Here is a 15,566-nt window from a genome sequence, read left to right as displayed (position 1 = left end):
CACACTGGGGCCTCCTCTGGAACCGGGTCTCACTGTGACTTCTCATTTCTGCAGGTCTTCATGGAGCAGATTGGAATCTTCCGGAACATTGCCCAGCACTATGGCATGTCATACCTCATGGAGACCCTGGAGTGGCTGCTGCAGAAGAACCCTCAGCTGGGCCATTAGCAACTTGAGCAGCGTCCCCCTTCTCTGCCCTGACCTCCCAAACTTGTGGCCATGTCCAGGACGGAGCAGCAGGGAACACCAGCCTCAGGGAGCTTCGGGGAGCGGTCACGGGGCCCAGGAGAGAACTTACCTCTGGGTTCCCTGGGTCCCCAGCTGTGGTCAGGGCAGCCCACTCTGGGCCTGAGCAGTGTTCCCAGGGAGGGGCCCCAGGACTGTGTTTTGCTGACTAAACGCCCTCCCTGCTGCTCAGGGGGGGTCTCTGGGCAGAGTCCCTGAGGGTAGCCTAGTGGGAGTTTGCGCCCCTGGTTTTTGATCACTTGTTACCACAGAGAACACGTCCGATAGCTTGACACCAGCAGGATTTGGGCCATTTCCAGGGAATCCAGAGCTGAACCTCGTGGGGACCTGGGCGTCTTTCAGACGATGAGTTCCCGGGACTTGGGCTTCTTGTCTGGAAACTTCTTGGTCAGAGTAGGGTCTGCAGGGGTGGGGGCTCACATGACAACAGTGTCTGCAGCAGCGAGACTGGGATCTGGGGTGTGGCGCCCCTGCCCGCTCACCCGCCTGTGCTGTGAGGAGCCCCCCCAGGCGCACGTGCCGGTCTCAGTGGCGGGGAGCCCGAGGCCCAGGGGAGGGACAGTGCACACCATCTGTCAGACTCACGTCGTGTCTTGTGCCTGGGTTTGAGGAAAACATTTCTTCACATTCAAGGTTTTAGGTTTTTCCCTTCAGTTCGGAGGGGTCTACGTCTTGGGGAGAGACAGAAACAGCATCAGCAGCTTTGTTGGGGTTGCGTGGTTCTGTTCTGGCTGCTCAGTGTCAGGGATTGGTCCCAAGCCTTCTGACCCTGGGGGGGCCTGCCCGACCTCCAAAGGCCAAGCGGGGCATGCAAGCCCTGGGCCTGCTGCCCTCACCTGCCCACGGCAGAGCCGGTTAGAGCTGTGGCCTCCTTAACGCTGGATGCCTGCCACCAGTGTATTCGGAGCTGGGTGAGGCCAGAGACGTGGGGCCTGGCCCTTAGCTCTCCCTGCGGGTTGGGCTGGGCAAGGGGAGAGGCCCAGGCCGTGGGGGGCCTGCCTTTCAGTGACCTCAGGAAGACTGCTGAGCAGCTGCTTCCGCTGTTCTGTTGGCAGCCCCAGAAGACCGACTCCACACTTGGTTTCTAACTAAATGGGACTGCAAGCAGAAAAGGAACGGCGGAGTTGGTAAGGCGACAGCAGACCCCAAATGGGCGGCCTCAGGGGAAGCCCTGTGTGAGCCCTCCGCCGCTGTGGGCTCTGGAGCCTGGCTTAAATTCATCCTTGTTGCCTAACTTCTCAGTATTATACTGTGAACTTCATTTTATTCTTTGAATTTTACATTTTTTGAGATTTTTACGTGTGTGTGCGCGAGGTGTCTCAGTCTCTACACGGATGGAAGGAGGAGTAGCTAACATCGCTCCAGCTGGGTGTGTTGGCCTCTGGGTACTGAAATTTGGGTGTGTCTAGGCCCCGTGGCCACGAGAAACCCAATACTGGCTGGAGGGTGGATAGAGCCTGCATCAGCCCCCAGATGGAGATCAGATCAAATTAGGGCTGGGTGGGGGAGGAGGGGGCTGACCAGGCTTCCTGGAAGTGGAGCCGAGAAGCCCCAGAGGGGGGTGGGGTGGGGCTGAGGGCCTGCACACCCACCCCCACCCCCAGTCCCTGCAGCAGGGTGGCTCCTGCAGAGGCCAGCTTAGGGCCTGGGGCATTTGGGGCAGCTGAGGGCCCCAGGGTCACTCTCCTGCTTGGGAATGGGAAACCTGAACCCCTGGCCATGGTCCTTGAGCTGCAGTCCAGCCCCAACTGGAAAAGCCAGTTTCTCCAAAACTAGAGCTGGATGTCAGCAAGCCAGGCACCTAGATGTTGCAGGCCCTTCGGTGACAGTGGGGTCCTCACCCCAGGAATGTGAGGGTCTGCAGAGGGGGCTGGGTGGGGGCTTCTCAGGTGTGTGTGATTGCTGGCCTAGGTGGGTGTGGGCAGGTGGGAGGGCCGGCTCTGGCCACCTGCCAGTGTCACTTGGACTTGGGGACTTGGGAGCTGGGCAGGGTCTGAGCCCTCACTGGGCCTTGGAAGTGGTGGGATCCTAGCCAAGGTCATCTGTGCAAAGCATGCCGTGCTGCCTCAGACCTGTGTTTGCCATCCCCGTTGCTGGGGAAACCACCGTCCAGCCAAGTTCTGGCAACCCCTCAAGGGGGGGCCTGGCCAGACAGGCACCAGGCGGAGTCGCTGGATGTAATGACCACTGTGGCATCTCTGGGCGTGCTAGCCAATTATCTGCAGGCCTGACCCGCTGGTGCCGGCCTGTGCACCTCCTCAACCTGGCCCTGCCCTGTCCATCCCCATCCCCAGCACCAAATTCCTGCCCTGCCCACCCTGTTGTAAGTGGGGCCTGGGATGCTTGCACAGGTTTGGAGCAAGAGCCAGTGTTTTCCTTAGTACGACTCTCCTCACCTGCTCTCTGGCTCCCCTTCTCCAGAGTCCCCATCCTGTCCCATATTTTGAGGCTTAGGTTTGGGGTGACACCCCCACCCCCAGGAAGCTGGTAAGCTAACTGCAGGGCAGGTGCTGGGACAAGTTGAGTTCCTCATGCACCATCAGTCTCTGCCCACCCCCATGGCCCCCCTGGTCAGATGTCACCATGACCTGGCTGGACATGGGGGTAGACATGCCTGTGCAAACTCTGCACCCAGGCTGGTTAGAGGGGAGACAGGACCAAGGGCGCCCATAGCTCCCACATGCAAGGACCCTCCTACATGTTTGTCTTCAGGGTCTCCAGATGCTTTTCCTGAAAAATGAGGCCAGAGGTTCTGGTCACACGTTTATTGGATTCTGGGTATGTGGTTTCTTGCTGTGAAGCAAGTAAGGGGTGTGGGCGGGGAGGGGTGAGAAGCTGGAGAGGAGGAGGCAGGAGTCTGCCCCTCCCTCCCTTCAGACCTGGGGGAAGTTGGGGGGCCAGCCAGGGTCAGGGTGCCACCCACTTTGTGTCGGCCCATTGCCCGGTTGCAGGGGGGTCTTGTGGTTCCCAGGCTCTCACAGTGTTGAGGTGTGAGGGCAGGGCCCCAGGTGCACTGTGCAGGTCTCCGTGGGCTGCCAGGGGAGCTGGGGCTCGGTCTCTTGGGACCACAGACTTAAGGGCCCTACCAGGCAGAGCCTTTGAGACATGATGGAAGGTGTGTGGTGGGCTCAGAGCTGGGCCAAACCTCGGGGGTCTGTGAGTGTGGAGTCCTGCCGGGAAGGTTCGGAGGTGGACAGCTCTGGTTCTGCAGTCAGCTCAGGAGGGTCCACCATCTGCTCGGATGGGGCAGAGGTGGGGCAAAGCCATGGGGGCGGGGCAGCCAGAGCTTGGCCTGCCTGGCCTGGGTCTGCAGAGCAGGGATGGGGTGGGGGAGGGGCCTGGCCCAACACAAGAGCCAGAGTCACAGGCCAGCTACCAGGGGAGCGTCTCGGCGTGCACACCTTGTCAAATTTCTTATGGCTGTACACCTTGTTTTTGTTCATAAACGTCAGCAAGATCCAGTCACACAGGAAGGAGCCCTGGGCCGGCAAGACCCACATGTGAGGGCCTAGGAGACACCACCCCTCCCGCTCCCACTACCAAGGACCCCCCCCCCCAATGCCCAGCATGCATTTCCTTACCACCCCGATGGAGGTCAGTGCTGTGGCCAGATTAATGATGGTGGGAATCAGGCTGAACTTCCCTGCCTTGGGAGGGGAGGCGGCCTTAGATGGTTGCCGGGTCTGAGGCAAGTGGGGCTCAAGGGAGGGTGGGGGAGATGGGGCTGTGCCAGCGCAGCCCTGGGCCTGCCTGAATCCCTGGTAGGCAGAGCAGGCTGGGTTACCTGTCCATGCACGATGACGTCGATGCGGATCCCATAGGCCTTGATGAGTGTGCGGGTGGCGCTGCCGTTCATCTTGTAGTATTTGGCAAACCTGGGTAAGAATGACTATGGAGCGTGGTGGTGGGTGCTCACCCATCACCCAAGATGGGATGCTCCAAAACTCCACCAACCCCGGGGCCCCTGGACTTTTGAGCGCCTGCCCTGTCGTCTTGGAGCCCCCACAGCCAGGGCAGACGAGAACCCAGGCATCCCAAGGCCAAGGTACCTGAAGTTGTAACCAGATGAGGCTGGGACGTGCTTGGGGTCAAGCCTCCGGAAGGAGTACTTGGGATTGCACTTTGACGCTGCCAGGTCCAGGTCACAGTCCCAGTTGATGATGACCCCAATGACGCCACCCTGCCCGGAGGAGGCACAGAGATGGGTGTCAGGGAGGGCACACACAGGACCCTCGAGGGCCGTGGGGTCCTGCCCTGAGACTGCATATGGGGTGCTCATCTCGGGGCACCTGGGACAGCTCCGGGCTGAGAGCCGGGGTGCTTGGGGAGTGCCCTGCTTCTGAAGCATGAGGGGACACCGGTGGCCAGCTGTGTGACCAGGAGTTAATAATTCAGCAGGAGCCATGCATGCCCAGATGGGTTGGCCGATCGTGTTTCTCCTTCATCTGCCTGAAGAGGGCCAGGGTTGGCCAAGACTGCCAAGGGGGTTGGCAGACCCTTCGTCTGCAAGTAGGGGCCAGCATCTGAAAGGAGAGCTGACTCCCCCACTGTCCCTTGGCTGCCCCCTCACCGTATGTGCCAGCTCTGTGAAGTTCTCCCCTGCCTGTTCCACAATGAAGCCCAGCTTGAAAATGGGACAGTAGAGGTCAGAGACCTCGTCAAACGTGCAGCGTTTCAGGTAGCCGTCCTTCCGGTGCTCTATGTTGCCCCTGCGGACGGGGCCCAGCAACGTCAGTGCTCTGTACCCACCAACAGCACGCTCCCTGGAGGTAGCTCCCATCCCTAGCTCATTGTCACCGTACCCTAGTGGCTCTTACTTGGAGAACTGGAATTTAGGGTAGTGGATGCTGTTCTTGATGAGGATGGTGAAATTTGGGGCCATCTTGCCGAGAAATTGGCTGAGGAGGCACAGACTGGATGTGTTTAGTCTTCCCGCCTCAGTCCCCTCCCCAGCACATCCCGGCTCTGCTCAGTGAGGAGAGAAAGGAGGGAAACAGAGTCGCGCTGGGATGTCAGCCGGGGCCCGGGTAGGTGGGGTCGCCGGGGGTGCACACCTGACAGAGGCCCCATCTTCCACCGGGCACCAGCCCGACACCTCGCAGGTCTTGGCCGAGCCTTGGTAGTAGGGCACGCAGCGCCCGGTCCGCAGGCCTGCGGGCAGACGCGCGCTCAGGGGGCGAGGAGCGCCGCCCCGCCCCACCCCCGGCTGGCGTGCACTGACCGTTGCCCAGCATGTCCAGCTGCCCGGCCACGCAGTCCTTGTCCGAGTCACAGGTGGCGTTGCTGACCCTCATGCTCTAGGGAGGAACCGGCGTGGTCAGGAGCCCCACACCTTCTGGGGCAGGCACAGCTGGGTCCCCTCCCTCCGCCCCAGCTCTGCCCTCCACCTGGCCTCACCTCTGGGCAGGTTCCGAGGGTCTGGGAGGGTGTGACCTCAATCCTGGTGATGATGCTGAACACGCTGCCTCCCTGGGCTCAGAAAGAGGGGATGGTCGGCCAAGGCGGGCCGCGCAGACACCCCTCGCTCCTTCCCGGGGGCGCGCGGGGCGGGCAGGCGCACCTCGGGGGGCTTCACGTACTCCTCCACGTCCCACACTTTGTGTTCGGAGAAGGTGATGCCCTTGACCTTGGTGATGACGGAGCTCTCGGGGCCCGTCTCGCTGTCCTGGTAACTCTTCTGCACGATGAACACGTACCTGCGGGACGGGCAGGGCCGCTCTGGAGGCGACCCGGGACCCTCCCCCGCCGCTCCCCGTGGCTCCGGGCCCCGGCGCCCCCGCGCCCCCGGCCCAGCCGCACCCACCACACGAAGTAGAGCAGGATGAGCAGCTGCACCGCGCGGTACACGACGCCCAGGCGCCGGTTCTTCACCACGATCACCTTGGGCGTCTCGTAGTCCCAGAACGCCGACCAGCAGCCCCGGGCCAGAAGCCTGGCCGCGTCCGCCCTCGCGGGGGGCTTGGGCTCGGCGGCAGCCATGGCCCGGAGCTCCGCCAGGGGCGCGACGCGGCGCGCACCCTGCGGCCTGGGGGCGCGGACAGGGGCGCCCCGCGGCACCGCCCCGGGGCGTGGCCTGGCGCGCCCCGCCCCGCCCCCACCCCGCCCGGGCCGGGTCTGGAGCGCGCGGGGGCGCACGTGGCACGTGCCGCCAGGTGGGCCCGGAGCTGGCAGAGCTGAGGCGGCAGCCTGCGCCCCGCCGCGCCCGCGGAGGGCCCGAGGAGGCACCGGGGCCCGCACGTCCCCGGGGAGGATACAGAGCCAGCGGGGGACCTGGTTGAGATGCGGGCGGAGGACGCGGCCGGGCTCCGCCGGGCTCCTCGCGTCTCCAGCGGCGTCTGACCGCGGCGCGCGCCCAACGCTCACGGCCGTCCCTGCTGGATACAGTTTTCCCAGCTTTACTGAGACACCGTCGCCTTGCAGCGTGGTGTGCGTGCTGAGTGTAAGGTGGTCGAGGGGGGGATTCCCGAAGGGCAGTGCTTGGCGCCTGCCCGCTGCTCGGCAAGGACACCCTCCGGCCGGGTTCACGCAAACCCTGCGGCCCTTGCTGGGTCTGGGGACGCGCTCAGAGCCGCTCAGCTCGAGCCCCCTCCTCCGCCCGATCGCCCCGCCCTCGCGTCTGTCCTGGACTTCGGCTAGGGCCCCCAACTCTGCTTTTATCCACTTCCAATCCATTTCTGTTTTCTTTGCAAACCAAAGTTGTTTTTTTCCTTAAGACTGTTTTTTTTTAAAGATTATTTATTTATTTGAGAGAGAGAGAGAGAGACAGAGCATGGTGGGGGGAGGGTCAGAGGGAGAAGCAGACTCCCCGCCGAGCAGGGAGCCAGATGTGGGACTCGATCCCGGGACTCCAGGATCCTGACCTGAGCTGAAGGCAGTCGCCTAACCAACTGAGCCACCCAGGCGCCCCTTCCTTAAGACCTTTTATATCTACACCCCATTTCATTATTTTGGAGCAAATCCCAGACATCATAGTATTTCACAAAATGATAAATTTCTTACACCTTTATTTAGGTGAAATTCACTTAGCATCTAATTAACCATTTTAATGAACAGATTGTTTAATGAACAATTAAACAGAGTGTTATGCAGCCACCATTATCTACTTCCAAAACATTCTTATCATCCCCAAATAAACTCCCTGTTTTCTCCTCCTCCCACCAATCTCCTTTCTGTGGATTTATCTCTTTTGGATATTTCATATAATGGAATCATACAATATTTTTCGTTTTGTGTCTGCCTTCTATCACTAGGCATAATGTTTCCAAGGTCCATCCAGGTTGTAGCATGTATCGATACTTAATTCCTTTTTATGGAAGAAGAATATTCCTGTGAGTGATTATTCCACAATTTATCTACTCATCTTTGGATAGACGTTTGGGTGTTTCCATCGTTTGGCTCTTGTGACTAGTGCTGTTATGAATGTTTGTGTACAACTATTAGTTTGAACACCTGTTTAAAATTCTTTGGGTATATAGGAGTGGAGTTTCTGAGTCACATGGTAATTCTGTGTTTCACTTTTTTTTTTTTTTAAGATTTTTATTTATTTATTTAACAGAGAGAGAGCTCAAGTAGGCAGAGCGGCAGACAGAGGGAGAGGGAGAAGCAGGCTCTCTGCCAAGCAGGGAGCCCGATGCGGGGCTCGATCCCAGGACCCTGGGATCATGACCTGAGGCGAAGGCAGCCGCTTAACCGACTGAGCCACCCAGGCACCCCTGTGTTTCACTTTTTGGGAAATCCCTATACGGTTTTCCAAGCAGCTGAACCACTTTCATTCCAATCAGCAGTGTATGAGGGTTCCAATCTCTGCACATGCCCGTCAAGATTTGTTAGTTTCAGCTCATTTACTCATTGCCATTCTAGTGGGGGAAGTGGTATAACTTGTTTGGATAAATGTCTATTTAGGGGCGCCTGGGTGGCTCAGTTGTTAAGCATCTGCCTTCGGCTCAGTTCATGATCCCAGAGTCCTGGGATCGAGCCCAGCATCGGGCTCCCTGCTCAGTGGGGAGTCTGCTTCTCCCTCTCCCACTCCCCCTGCTTTTGTTCCCTCTCTCGCTGTGTCTCTCCCTGTCAAATAAATAACTAAAATCTTTTTAAAAAATGTCTATTTAATCTTTTGCCGATTTTAAAATTAGGTTTGCCTTTTTGTTGTTGGTTTGTAACAATTCTCTATATATTCTGAATACTAGGCCCTTGTCAGATTTTTCTCCCATTGCAGGTTATCTTTTCACTGTCTTGGTAATATCCTTTGATGCACAAAAGTCTTTAATTTCAATGAAATCATTTTGCCTATTTTTTTTTCTTTTGTTGCTTGTTCCTCTGGTGTCATTTCTAAGAATCTACTATCTATTACTAAATCCAAATTTATCTACAGCTTCAGCACAATCCCTACCAAAGTCCCAGGTGCAGCAATGGATAAGCTGACCCTAAAATTCATATGGAAATGCAAGGGACCCAGAGCTGCCAAAATAATCTTGATAAAGAAGAGCAGGTTGGAGGACTCACACTTTCCAAGTTCAAACCTCACTACAAAGTTGTAGTGATCAAGACAAGTTACTGTAGGGCCCAGCAATTCCATTCTCACTTACTGACACAAGGATAGAAATGCAGATTTATGGAATTAAATTGAGAACTGAGAAGTAAAATATAAATATGTAAAATAGAATAAAATAAATTGATTTTTGACAAGTACCAAAATAATTTAATGGGAAAGAGTAGTCTGTCAACAAATGGTCCTGGGGAACTGACATCCACATGCAAAAGATTGAAGTTAGACCCCCTACCGCATATCACGTACGGAAACTAATTCAAAATGCATCAAGGACCTAATGTAAAAACCAAAACATTAAAACTCTTAATAGAAAACGTGGGAGTAAACATTTGTGGCCTTAGATTTGGCAATGTATTCTTATAAATTACAACAAAGATATAAGCAAAAAAAGAAAAAAATAGATAAACTGGACTTCACCAAAATTAAAAACTTCTGTGCTTCAAAGGATGCCATTGAGAAAGAGAAAGGATACCCACAGAATGGGAGAAAATATTTGCAAATCACATATGTGATAGGGATTTGTATCTTAAAAAAAAAACTATTGCAACTTATAACAAGATGACAAATAACAGATTTTAAAAATGGGCAAAATATCTGAATAGAAATTTTTCCAAAGAAGATACAGAAATGGCCAGTCAGTACACGAAAAAACTCTCAATATCATCAGTTGGAAGAGAGATATCACTTCATACCATCAGGAAAGACATGACAAATGTTGGCAAGGGGGGCACCTGGGTGGCTCAGTCGTTAAGCATCTGCCTTCGGCTCAGGTCATGATCCCAGGGTCCTGGGATCGAGCCCTGCATCGGGCTCTCTGCTCAGCGGGAAGCCTGCTTCTCCCTCTCCCACTCCCCCTGCTTGTGTTCCTTCTCTCGCTGTGTCTCTTTCTGACAAATAAATAAATAAAATCTTTAAAAAAAAAATGTTGGCAAGGATGTGGGAAAATCACACCCTTCTTACATCTGGTGAGACTGTCAAAATGGGGCAACCACTTTGGAAAGCCACATGGCAGCATATCAAAAGGTTTGAACTTATCACAGGATCCACAATTCCACCTCTAGATGGAATATACCCCAAAGAAATGAAAACCTGTTTTCACACAGAAACTTGTACATAAATGTTCATAATATTATACATCATGGCTGAGATTAGAAACAGCCCAAATGTCTATCAACTGATGAATGAATAAATAATATGTGGTATATCCATACAATGGGATAGAATTCTGCAATAAATGGAAAAAAGTACCTTATATGTTCCATACATTACAACGTAGGTGAACCTAGAAAACATTATGCTAAGTGAAAGAAGCTAGTCCCTGAAGGCCACCTGTTGTACAAGTGCATTTATATAAAATCTCCAAAACAGGTCAGTCCACCGAGAGGGAAAGCAGATTAGTGGTGCCAGGGGATGGGTGAAGGGGGCGGGTCCTGGTGCTGCCTGGGTGCTGGGTGGGATGAGCCACTGCTCCCTGTGGCCTGTGGCCTGGAGATGACAGAAACCCTGCTCTGGGGTGTTGCCCTGTCCCCGGGCCTGCAGATGCTGGAGTTGGCAGAGAGGGTCTCTGTGTCTTAGAGGGGAGGGGCTGGTCAGTCTGTCCACCATGGGTTACAGGAACATAGAGCACACGGCTTTCCCACTGGCCAGGGGCTGGTCACTGCATGTATCCGATGCAGTGACCAGCATGATCCCACCAACTGGGAGGAGCACACGTCCTCACTCAACATCTGGCACACTGACCCCACCAACAGAAGCTTCAACCAGAGGCAATGCTGTGTGCTTAGGGTATTACAAACTCTTCTGGATCCCATCATGATTCAGGTAGGTGAGCTGAAAGAGAACAGCTTGTCCAGGAGGCCAAGTGGAGGGAACACCACCAACTCAGAGCAGAGCACTGGGCGGGGGGGGTGGGGGGGGTGGGGGCGGTCCAGAGCAAGAGGTCAGTTGGGGTGTGCAGGATGGTCGGGAGCCTGGGGCACAGGGTTCAAGAAAGAGAAGACAAGAAGTGATGAATAACTGAAGAAAATGATCTGATTTGAGCAAAGACTTGCGTCTGCAGGTGGGTATGGCCTGTTGGGTCCCAGGCACGAAGACTTTTAGGAAATGTGCCTGAACAGTCTGGGAGAGACGGTTGAATTCCAGTGATGAAGACAGACGAACAGAAAGAGCATGTCCAAGCTGCAGGTCACCTCCCTGCTGGCAGCCGTGAGCGCATTTTGTCTTCTGCATGCATGCAGTGGGTCTTCCTTCTCTTTTCTCGGAAGAAAAGGTGTACTATATAATCTTGCATTTGTCCCAGAATTTATTGATTTCTGTTCTTGAGATGAGTCTCCTGCCCTGGGTCACTAGGGATGCACAGCAAGCTGCAAGGAGAGTACGAGGGCCCCTGGGAAGGTTCCAGTTACTAGAACAAATTCAGTGTGGAGTCTATGTTTGATTAGGTTCGGGAGACTCCAAGCACTTACTGGGAAGTTTATATGAGGTGTCCGGAAGTCTGCTGGAAAGAAAATGAAGAAATCAAATGGGAACGGCTGGCTGGCTCGGTGAGTAGAGCATGTGACTCTTGATCCTGAGCTTGTGAGTTCAAGCCCCACGCTGGGCTTAATTAAAAAAAAAAAAAAAAAAAAGGAATGAAAGAAAAGAAAAAAAACCTGTTTAATGAAAAAAATAAATAAAATGAAACACTTAATGCAAACTCCCTAGGCTGGGAGAAAACCAGTGTGGACCCTAGTCATGGAACTTGTAAGGACAGTCAGTGTCCATTAAAACTTATAATTTGCATAATGCTTTAAAATTTATTTATTTATTTATTTATTTGAGAGAGAGGGAGCATGTGAAGGGGGGAAGGGCAGAGGGAGAAGTAGGCTCCCACTGAGCAGGTGTGGGGCTCGATCCCAGGACTCCGGGACCATGACCTGAGCCGAAGGCAGTCGCTTAACCAACTAAGCCACACAGGCGCCCCTCATAATAGTTTTTCAAGTGAAAAAGTTTACAAGTGAAAATTTACAAGTGAAAAAATTAAGTTATTCAATTGAATTCTAAAACCTTTGGTTAACAGGAAATATTACTCTATGGCAAGAATAGAATAAAAATATCTATAACAATGTAAAAACAACCAAGTTATAAGTAAAAGTTCAAAATAAAAAGCAAAAATAGATTTCCTTTTCTAAACAACTTTATTGAGATCAAATTCACACGCCATATGATTTACCCATTTGGAGTGTGGAACTCATTGTTTCTAGTATCCTCACAGGGTTGTGCTGGCCGCCCCTACCAGAAGCCCCAGGCCCATCACAGCCCCCCGCCCCCCAGCTGCGCCTGGACCCCGCCCCCCGGACCCCCTGGACCCGCGCGTCCCTGCGTCTTTACCACGCTCTCGCGCGCGGCCCGGGGGCCTGGGGCTCCGTCCGCACCCGCGCTGCCGGGCTCCGGGCTGGGGCGCAGAGCCGCTCCGACCCTGCGGGGACTCGGGCCCGAGAGAGAACCGCCTCCTGCGCGCGGCCAACCCACAGGGCCTGAGAGAGGATAGGGACAAACGGCCCTTTCAGGCCCCTGAGTTTGGGGCGCGTTGTTAGGCTGCGCGGAGGCGGGCTCGTGGCGCCCCAGTCCCTCTGGGTTCCTGCTCCAGCCCCGACCCTGCCCCGCGTCTCCCGCAGCCCCTGCCCCACGTCCCGGAGCCCCTCCGGAGCCGCTGCGGGGCGGGCTCTCCCGGCCTGAGCCTCCCACCCGGGGCCTCCTGTCCTCCGCTCGCTGGCCGCGTCCTCCCTCCCATCCCGGGACCCCGCCTCGCCCTGCAGGTGTCTACCTCATTCCGCGTCATCTATTTGTTGACAAGACCATTTCCCAAAACAGACCAAGCACTCCTAGGTGGCGGGGGCACGCAGTCCTTTCCTCTCGGAGCCTAGCGCCTGGTCAATAATGAATAAGTCAGTAAACGTTTATCGGATGAACAGTGTCTGCAGAAATGAAGGACCCCCCCCACAATGAGGACAAACGGGCCTTTTATCCAGAGCTTGGGAGTCAGCCCCAGGTGAGATCGGCAGACCCACAGGTGGGGATGCTGGAGGCGGAGAAGGTGGTGCAGGTGCCCAGAGGGGAGTGGGGGGCGTCCCACCTGATTGGTTAGGGGGCATATTTGGCTGGTCCTGACTTGGAAGTGGGGAGAGCCCAGGGAAGCTGGGATCACTGATCCAGTGCAGGCTGTCCGGCGCGTTGCTGCAGCGGCTGTGGTCAGCTTCCCCGGCTCCCGTGTGGCCCCGCCATGCCCACTTACATGCCGTCCCTCCTGCACACTGGTGAAAGGCTCTGGGTGCGGGGCGTGGAAGGTGGGGACGGGTCAGAGGTAGGAGAGGAGTTCCACTGACTTTGCCCTGGGCTCCCTTGGCCTCGGTCCTCCTGATTCTCCCTCGGGGTTGGAGTCTTTTCTGGAATTACAGCTTGGCTGGTCTCACTTCTACACAGAGGAGCAGGTGGGGCCCAGGATACAAAGGCAGGACCACTGAACACTTGGGCGCTTACCAACTGCCAGGGAGAGATTTTCTGCAAGAACTGTGCAGTCCGGCGCATGTCCCCGTGTGGTCGGCTTCTCTGTGTGGAGGTGTGCAGAGGCCTCCTGCCTGGGGCCAGGGCCCTGGTCAGGGGCATGCTGCCTTTTCTCAGAGATGGCAAAAGTTGCAGGGTGGGGAAGGCCCCAGAATATGGCAGTCACGGTTCGGGGAATAGTATATTGGGATATGTAATCTTGGGCAAGGTTTGGCATCAAGCTTTTATTTGCCAGATTGAGATACTATGGAATCATACCTGATGTTGACGTTTGGAAGGAAAGACTGTGGACAGATGTCTGGTCTGAGACATTTATAAACAAATATCCAAGAAAAGAGACTCCATTTATAAAAGAATATATATTTTTAAAGATTTTATTTATTTGAGAGAGAACGTGCGCGCACGAGTTGGGGGGGTGGCAGAGGGAGAAGCAGGCTCTCCGCTGAGCAGGGAGCCCGATGCGGGACTCGATCCCAGAACCCCGAGATCATGACCTGAGCTGAAGGCAGACGTTTAACCGACTGAGCCACCCAGGTGCCCCCATAAAAGAATATTTTAACATAAGTGGGGGTTGTGAATGCCAGTTCTTCAAGTTTAGGAACAACTCTGCCTCCAGGGCTGGTGAGGAGGGCCTGTGCCTCGGACCCCATCCCCCCCCCCCCCGAAAACACAGGGGGAGTGGCCAGCAGAACGGGATGCCGCCCAGCTCCTCAGTACAGCACAGGGAGCCCATGTGTCCCCGCCCCAGGAGAGGGGCCTCAGAAGGGATGGCCCTGCCCACACCTGGGTCTGGACATCAGCCTCCAGGACGGTGAGGGACGAATGTCCGTGGTCGGCCCGCCCACCGTGTGGTATTTGTTGCGAAGCTCCTGCGGACTGGTATAGATGTCCCGCGTGAGTGGCTAGGCGGCGTATGTGGTGTCTCAGGCTGGTCCTGAGCTGGGGAAGCTGTTGTCATCGGCCCAGGGCTCGTCATCCAGGGCCAGCTGAGAGACTGGAGTTGGCTTCTGCAGTCTGGGGGCCAGAGTTCCACCTTCATGGACCGTCTGGCAGTCGTCTGTTTGGATGTTCCATCACCCAGGACCAAAAGGTGGGTCTTGGGTTGCACCATGGAGATACTTGGCCACCCCGTGAGAGCTGTTTCTGAATGGTGTGAACAAGAGCCTGACCTCGGGGGCCTGGGGGTCTGGGAAGTGCTGGTGGGAGCCTCCAGGCGGGCGGCCTCAGCGGCCCCCAGAACATCCGGGCTGAGGCCGCCCTGGAAGGCCGTGCTCGCGCCCGCCATGCGCTCTGCTGGGCAGCAAGCGGGGCCCCCACACTCACACATCGCCATCTGCCAGGAGGTGAGACCCCCACGTAGACTTTGCCACTGCTTCTCTGGAGGGGAGAATATTTAAACACCATTACCACCCACACTGAAATAGACTGTGAAGTGCTTTTTCACAGGCGAAAAGTGAAAGAGCGATGGCGCGGCCGGTGCCTCACGCAGCGGCTTCCCCGCTCTCTGCCTCCCTGTCTTTGTCAGTCTTCGGGACTGCAGATCACATAGGCTCCGTTTATGCATCTCTTTGGGAACCAATTAGCAAAACTTGTGAATGAAATGCTCTAGCAGTGCTTTTGTTGCGTACGAGCTACAGTTTGTTGCAGATAAACTGAAGTATAAAATGACAGAAAACCCAAAATGCAGACAGGCGGTGTATCCTGTGACTTGCAATTTTTGTTAAGTGAACTAAAAACAGAGCAAACCTCCTCTTGCCTTTCTGAGATGTCTGTGTTGCTGGATTTGTCCTTGTGGGAATTTGCATTTCACACTGCGGCACGTAATTTCTGGATACTTCCGTGGAGGTGAACTGATACTGTGCTGACACGTGTTGTAAGTGCTCTGGGGAAAGTGCCGCCTTGGTCTTCAGACCAGCGGGCGTTCCTGTTGATGTGAGTTGAGCAGCAGGTAAACCGGAGCCGTCAGGGCCCCCTCCCTGCCCCAACACCTCGCTCTGGCTGCAGCGTCTCCTCATGACCTTCCTGACCGGCAGCCTGCCCCCAGCCAGGCGTCCCCGGGCAGCCCTGTCCTGGCTCCACCATCCTCCACCGTCCTGCTCGGCGCCCGGGCCCTCCTCCTCCCTCTGCATCCCCTCCAAGCACACCGGCCACCGTGTGTCTGCCTTTCTCCCTGGAGGGATTCTGTGTTTCTAAATTCCTGGCACTCAGCACGGACCAGCCCCGTGGGGAG

The 15,566-nt window shown here is 55.5% G+C and overlaps 2 protein-coding genes across 2 annotated transcripts in view; one reads left to right on the top strand and one right to left on the bottom strand.

Annotated features, from left to right (window-relative positions):
* The window catches only part of POLE (DNA polymerase epsilon, catalytic subunit), a 48,479-nt gene extending 46,972 nt beyond the window's left edge, over positions 1–1,507 (top strand). Inside the window, exon 49 of the mRNA XM_078061172.1 lies at positions 55–1,507. Within this exon, the coding sequence (XP_077917298.1) occupies positions 55–168 (114 nt within the window). The 3' untranslated portion in view covers positions 169–1,507. The remainder of the gene's footprint in view (positions 1–54) is intronic.
* Positions 1,508–3,079: 1,572 nt separating this feature from the next.
* Positions 3,080–6,239, bottom strand: P2RX2 (purinergic receptor P2X 2). The gene is made up of 12 exons (XM_036073018.2): positions 6,050–6,239; positions 5,807–5,942; positions 5,644–5,715; positions 5,468–5,543; positions 5,301–5,397; positions 5,064–5,144; positions 4,817–4,955; positions 4,296–4,426; positions 4,031–4,121; positions 3,828–3,893; positions 3,648–3,725; positions 3,080–3,479 (listed from the first exon to the last, which is right to left on the bottom strand). Exons 1-12 carry the CDS (start codon positions 6,223–6,225, stop codon positions 3,375–3,377), a joined length of 1,248 nt encoding a protein of 415 aa, XP_035928911.1. The 5' UTR covers positions 6,226–6,239; the 3' UTR covers positions 3,080–3,374.
* Between the last annotated feature and the right edge of the window lie 9,327 nt (positions 6,240–15,566).

This window comes from Halichoerus grypus, chromosome 13, assembly GCF_964656455.1.
Source record: "Halichoerus grypus chromosome 13, mHalGry1.hap1.1, whole genome shotgun sequence".
Lineage (NCBI taxonomy): Eukaryota > Metazoa > Chordata > Mammalia > Carnivora > Phocidae > Halichoerus > Halichoerus grypus.
Note: the sequence above shows the minus strand (reverse complement) of the source record. Positions and strands in the feature narration are given on the sequence as shown.

Bases quoted from the DNA above. Each gene is read 5' to 3' on its own strand.
- P2RX2 (XM_036073018.2), bottom strand. From the start codon at position 6,225: ATGGCTGCCGCCGAGCCCAAGCCCCCCGCGAGGGCGGACGCGGCCAGG. The intron at 4,122-4,295 runs GTACCTTGGCCT...ATTCTTACCCAG, and splicing joins TCATCTGGTTACAACTTCAG to GTTTGCCAAATACTACAAGA. The intron at 3,480-3,647 runs GTGTGCACGCCG...CCATCCGAGCAG, and splicing joins GCCATAAGAAATTTGACAAG to ATGGTGGACCCTCCTGAGCT.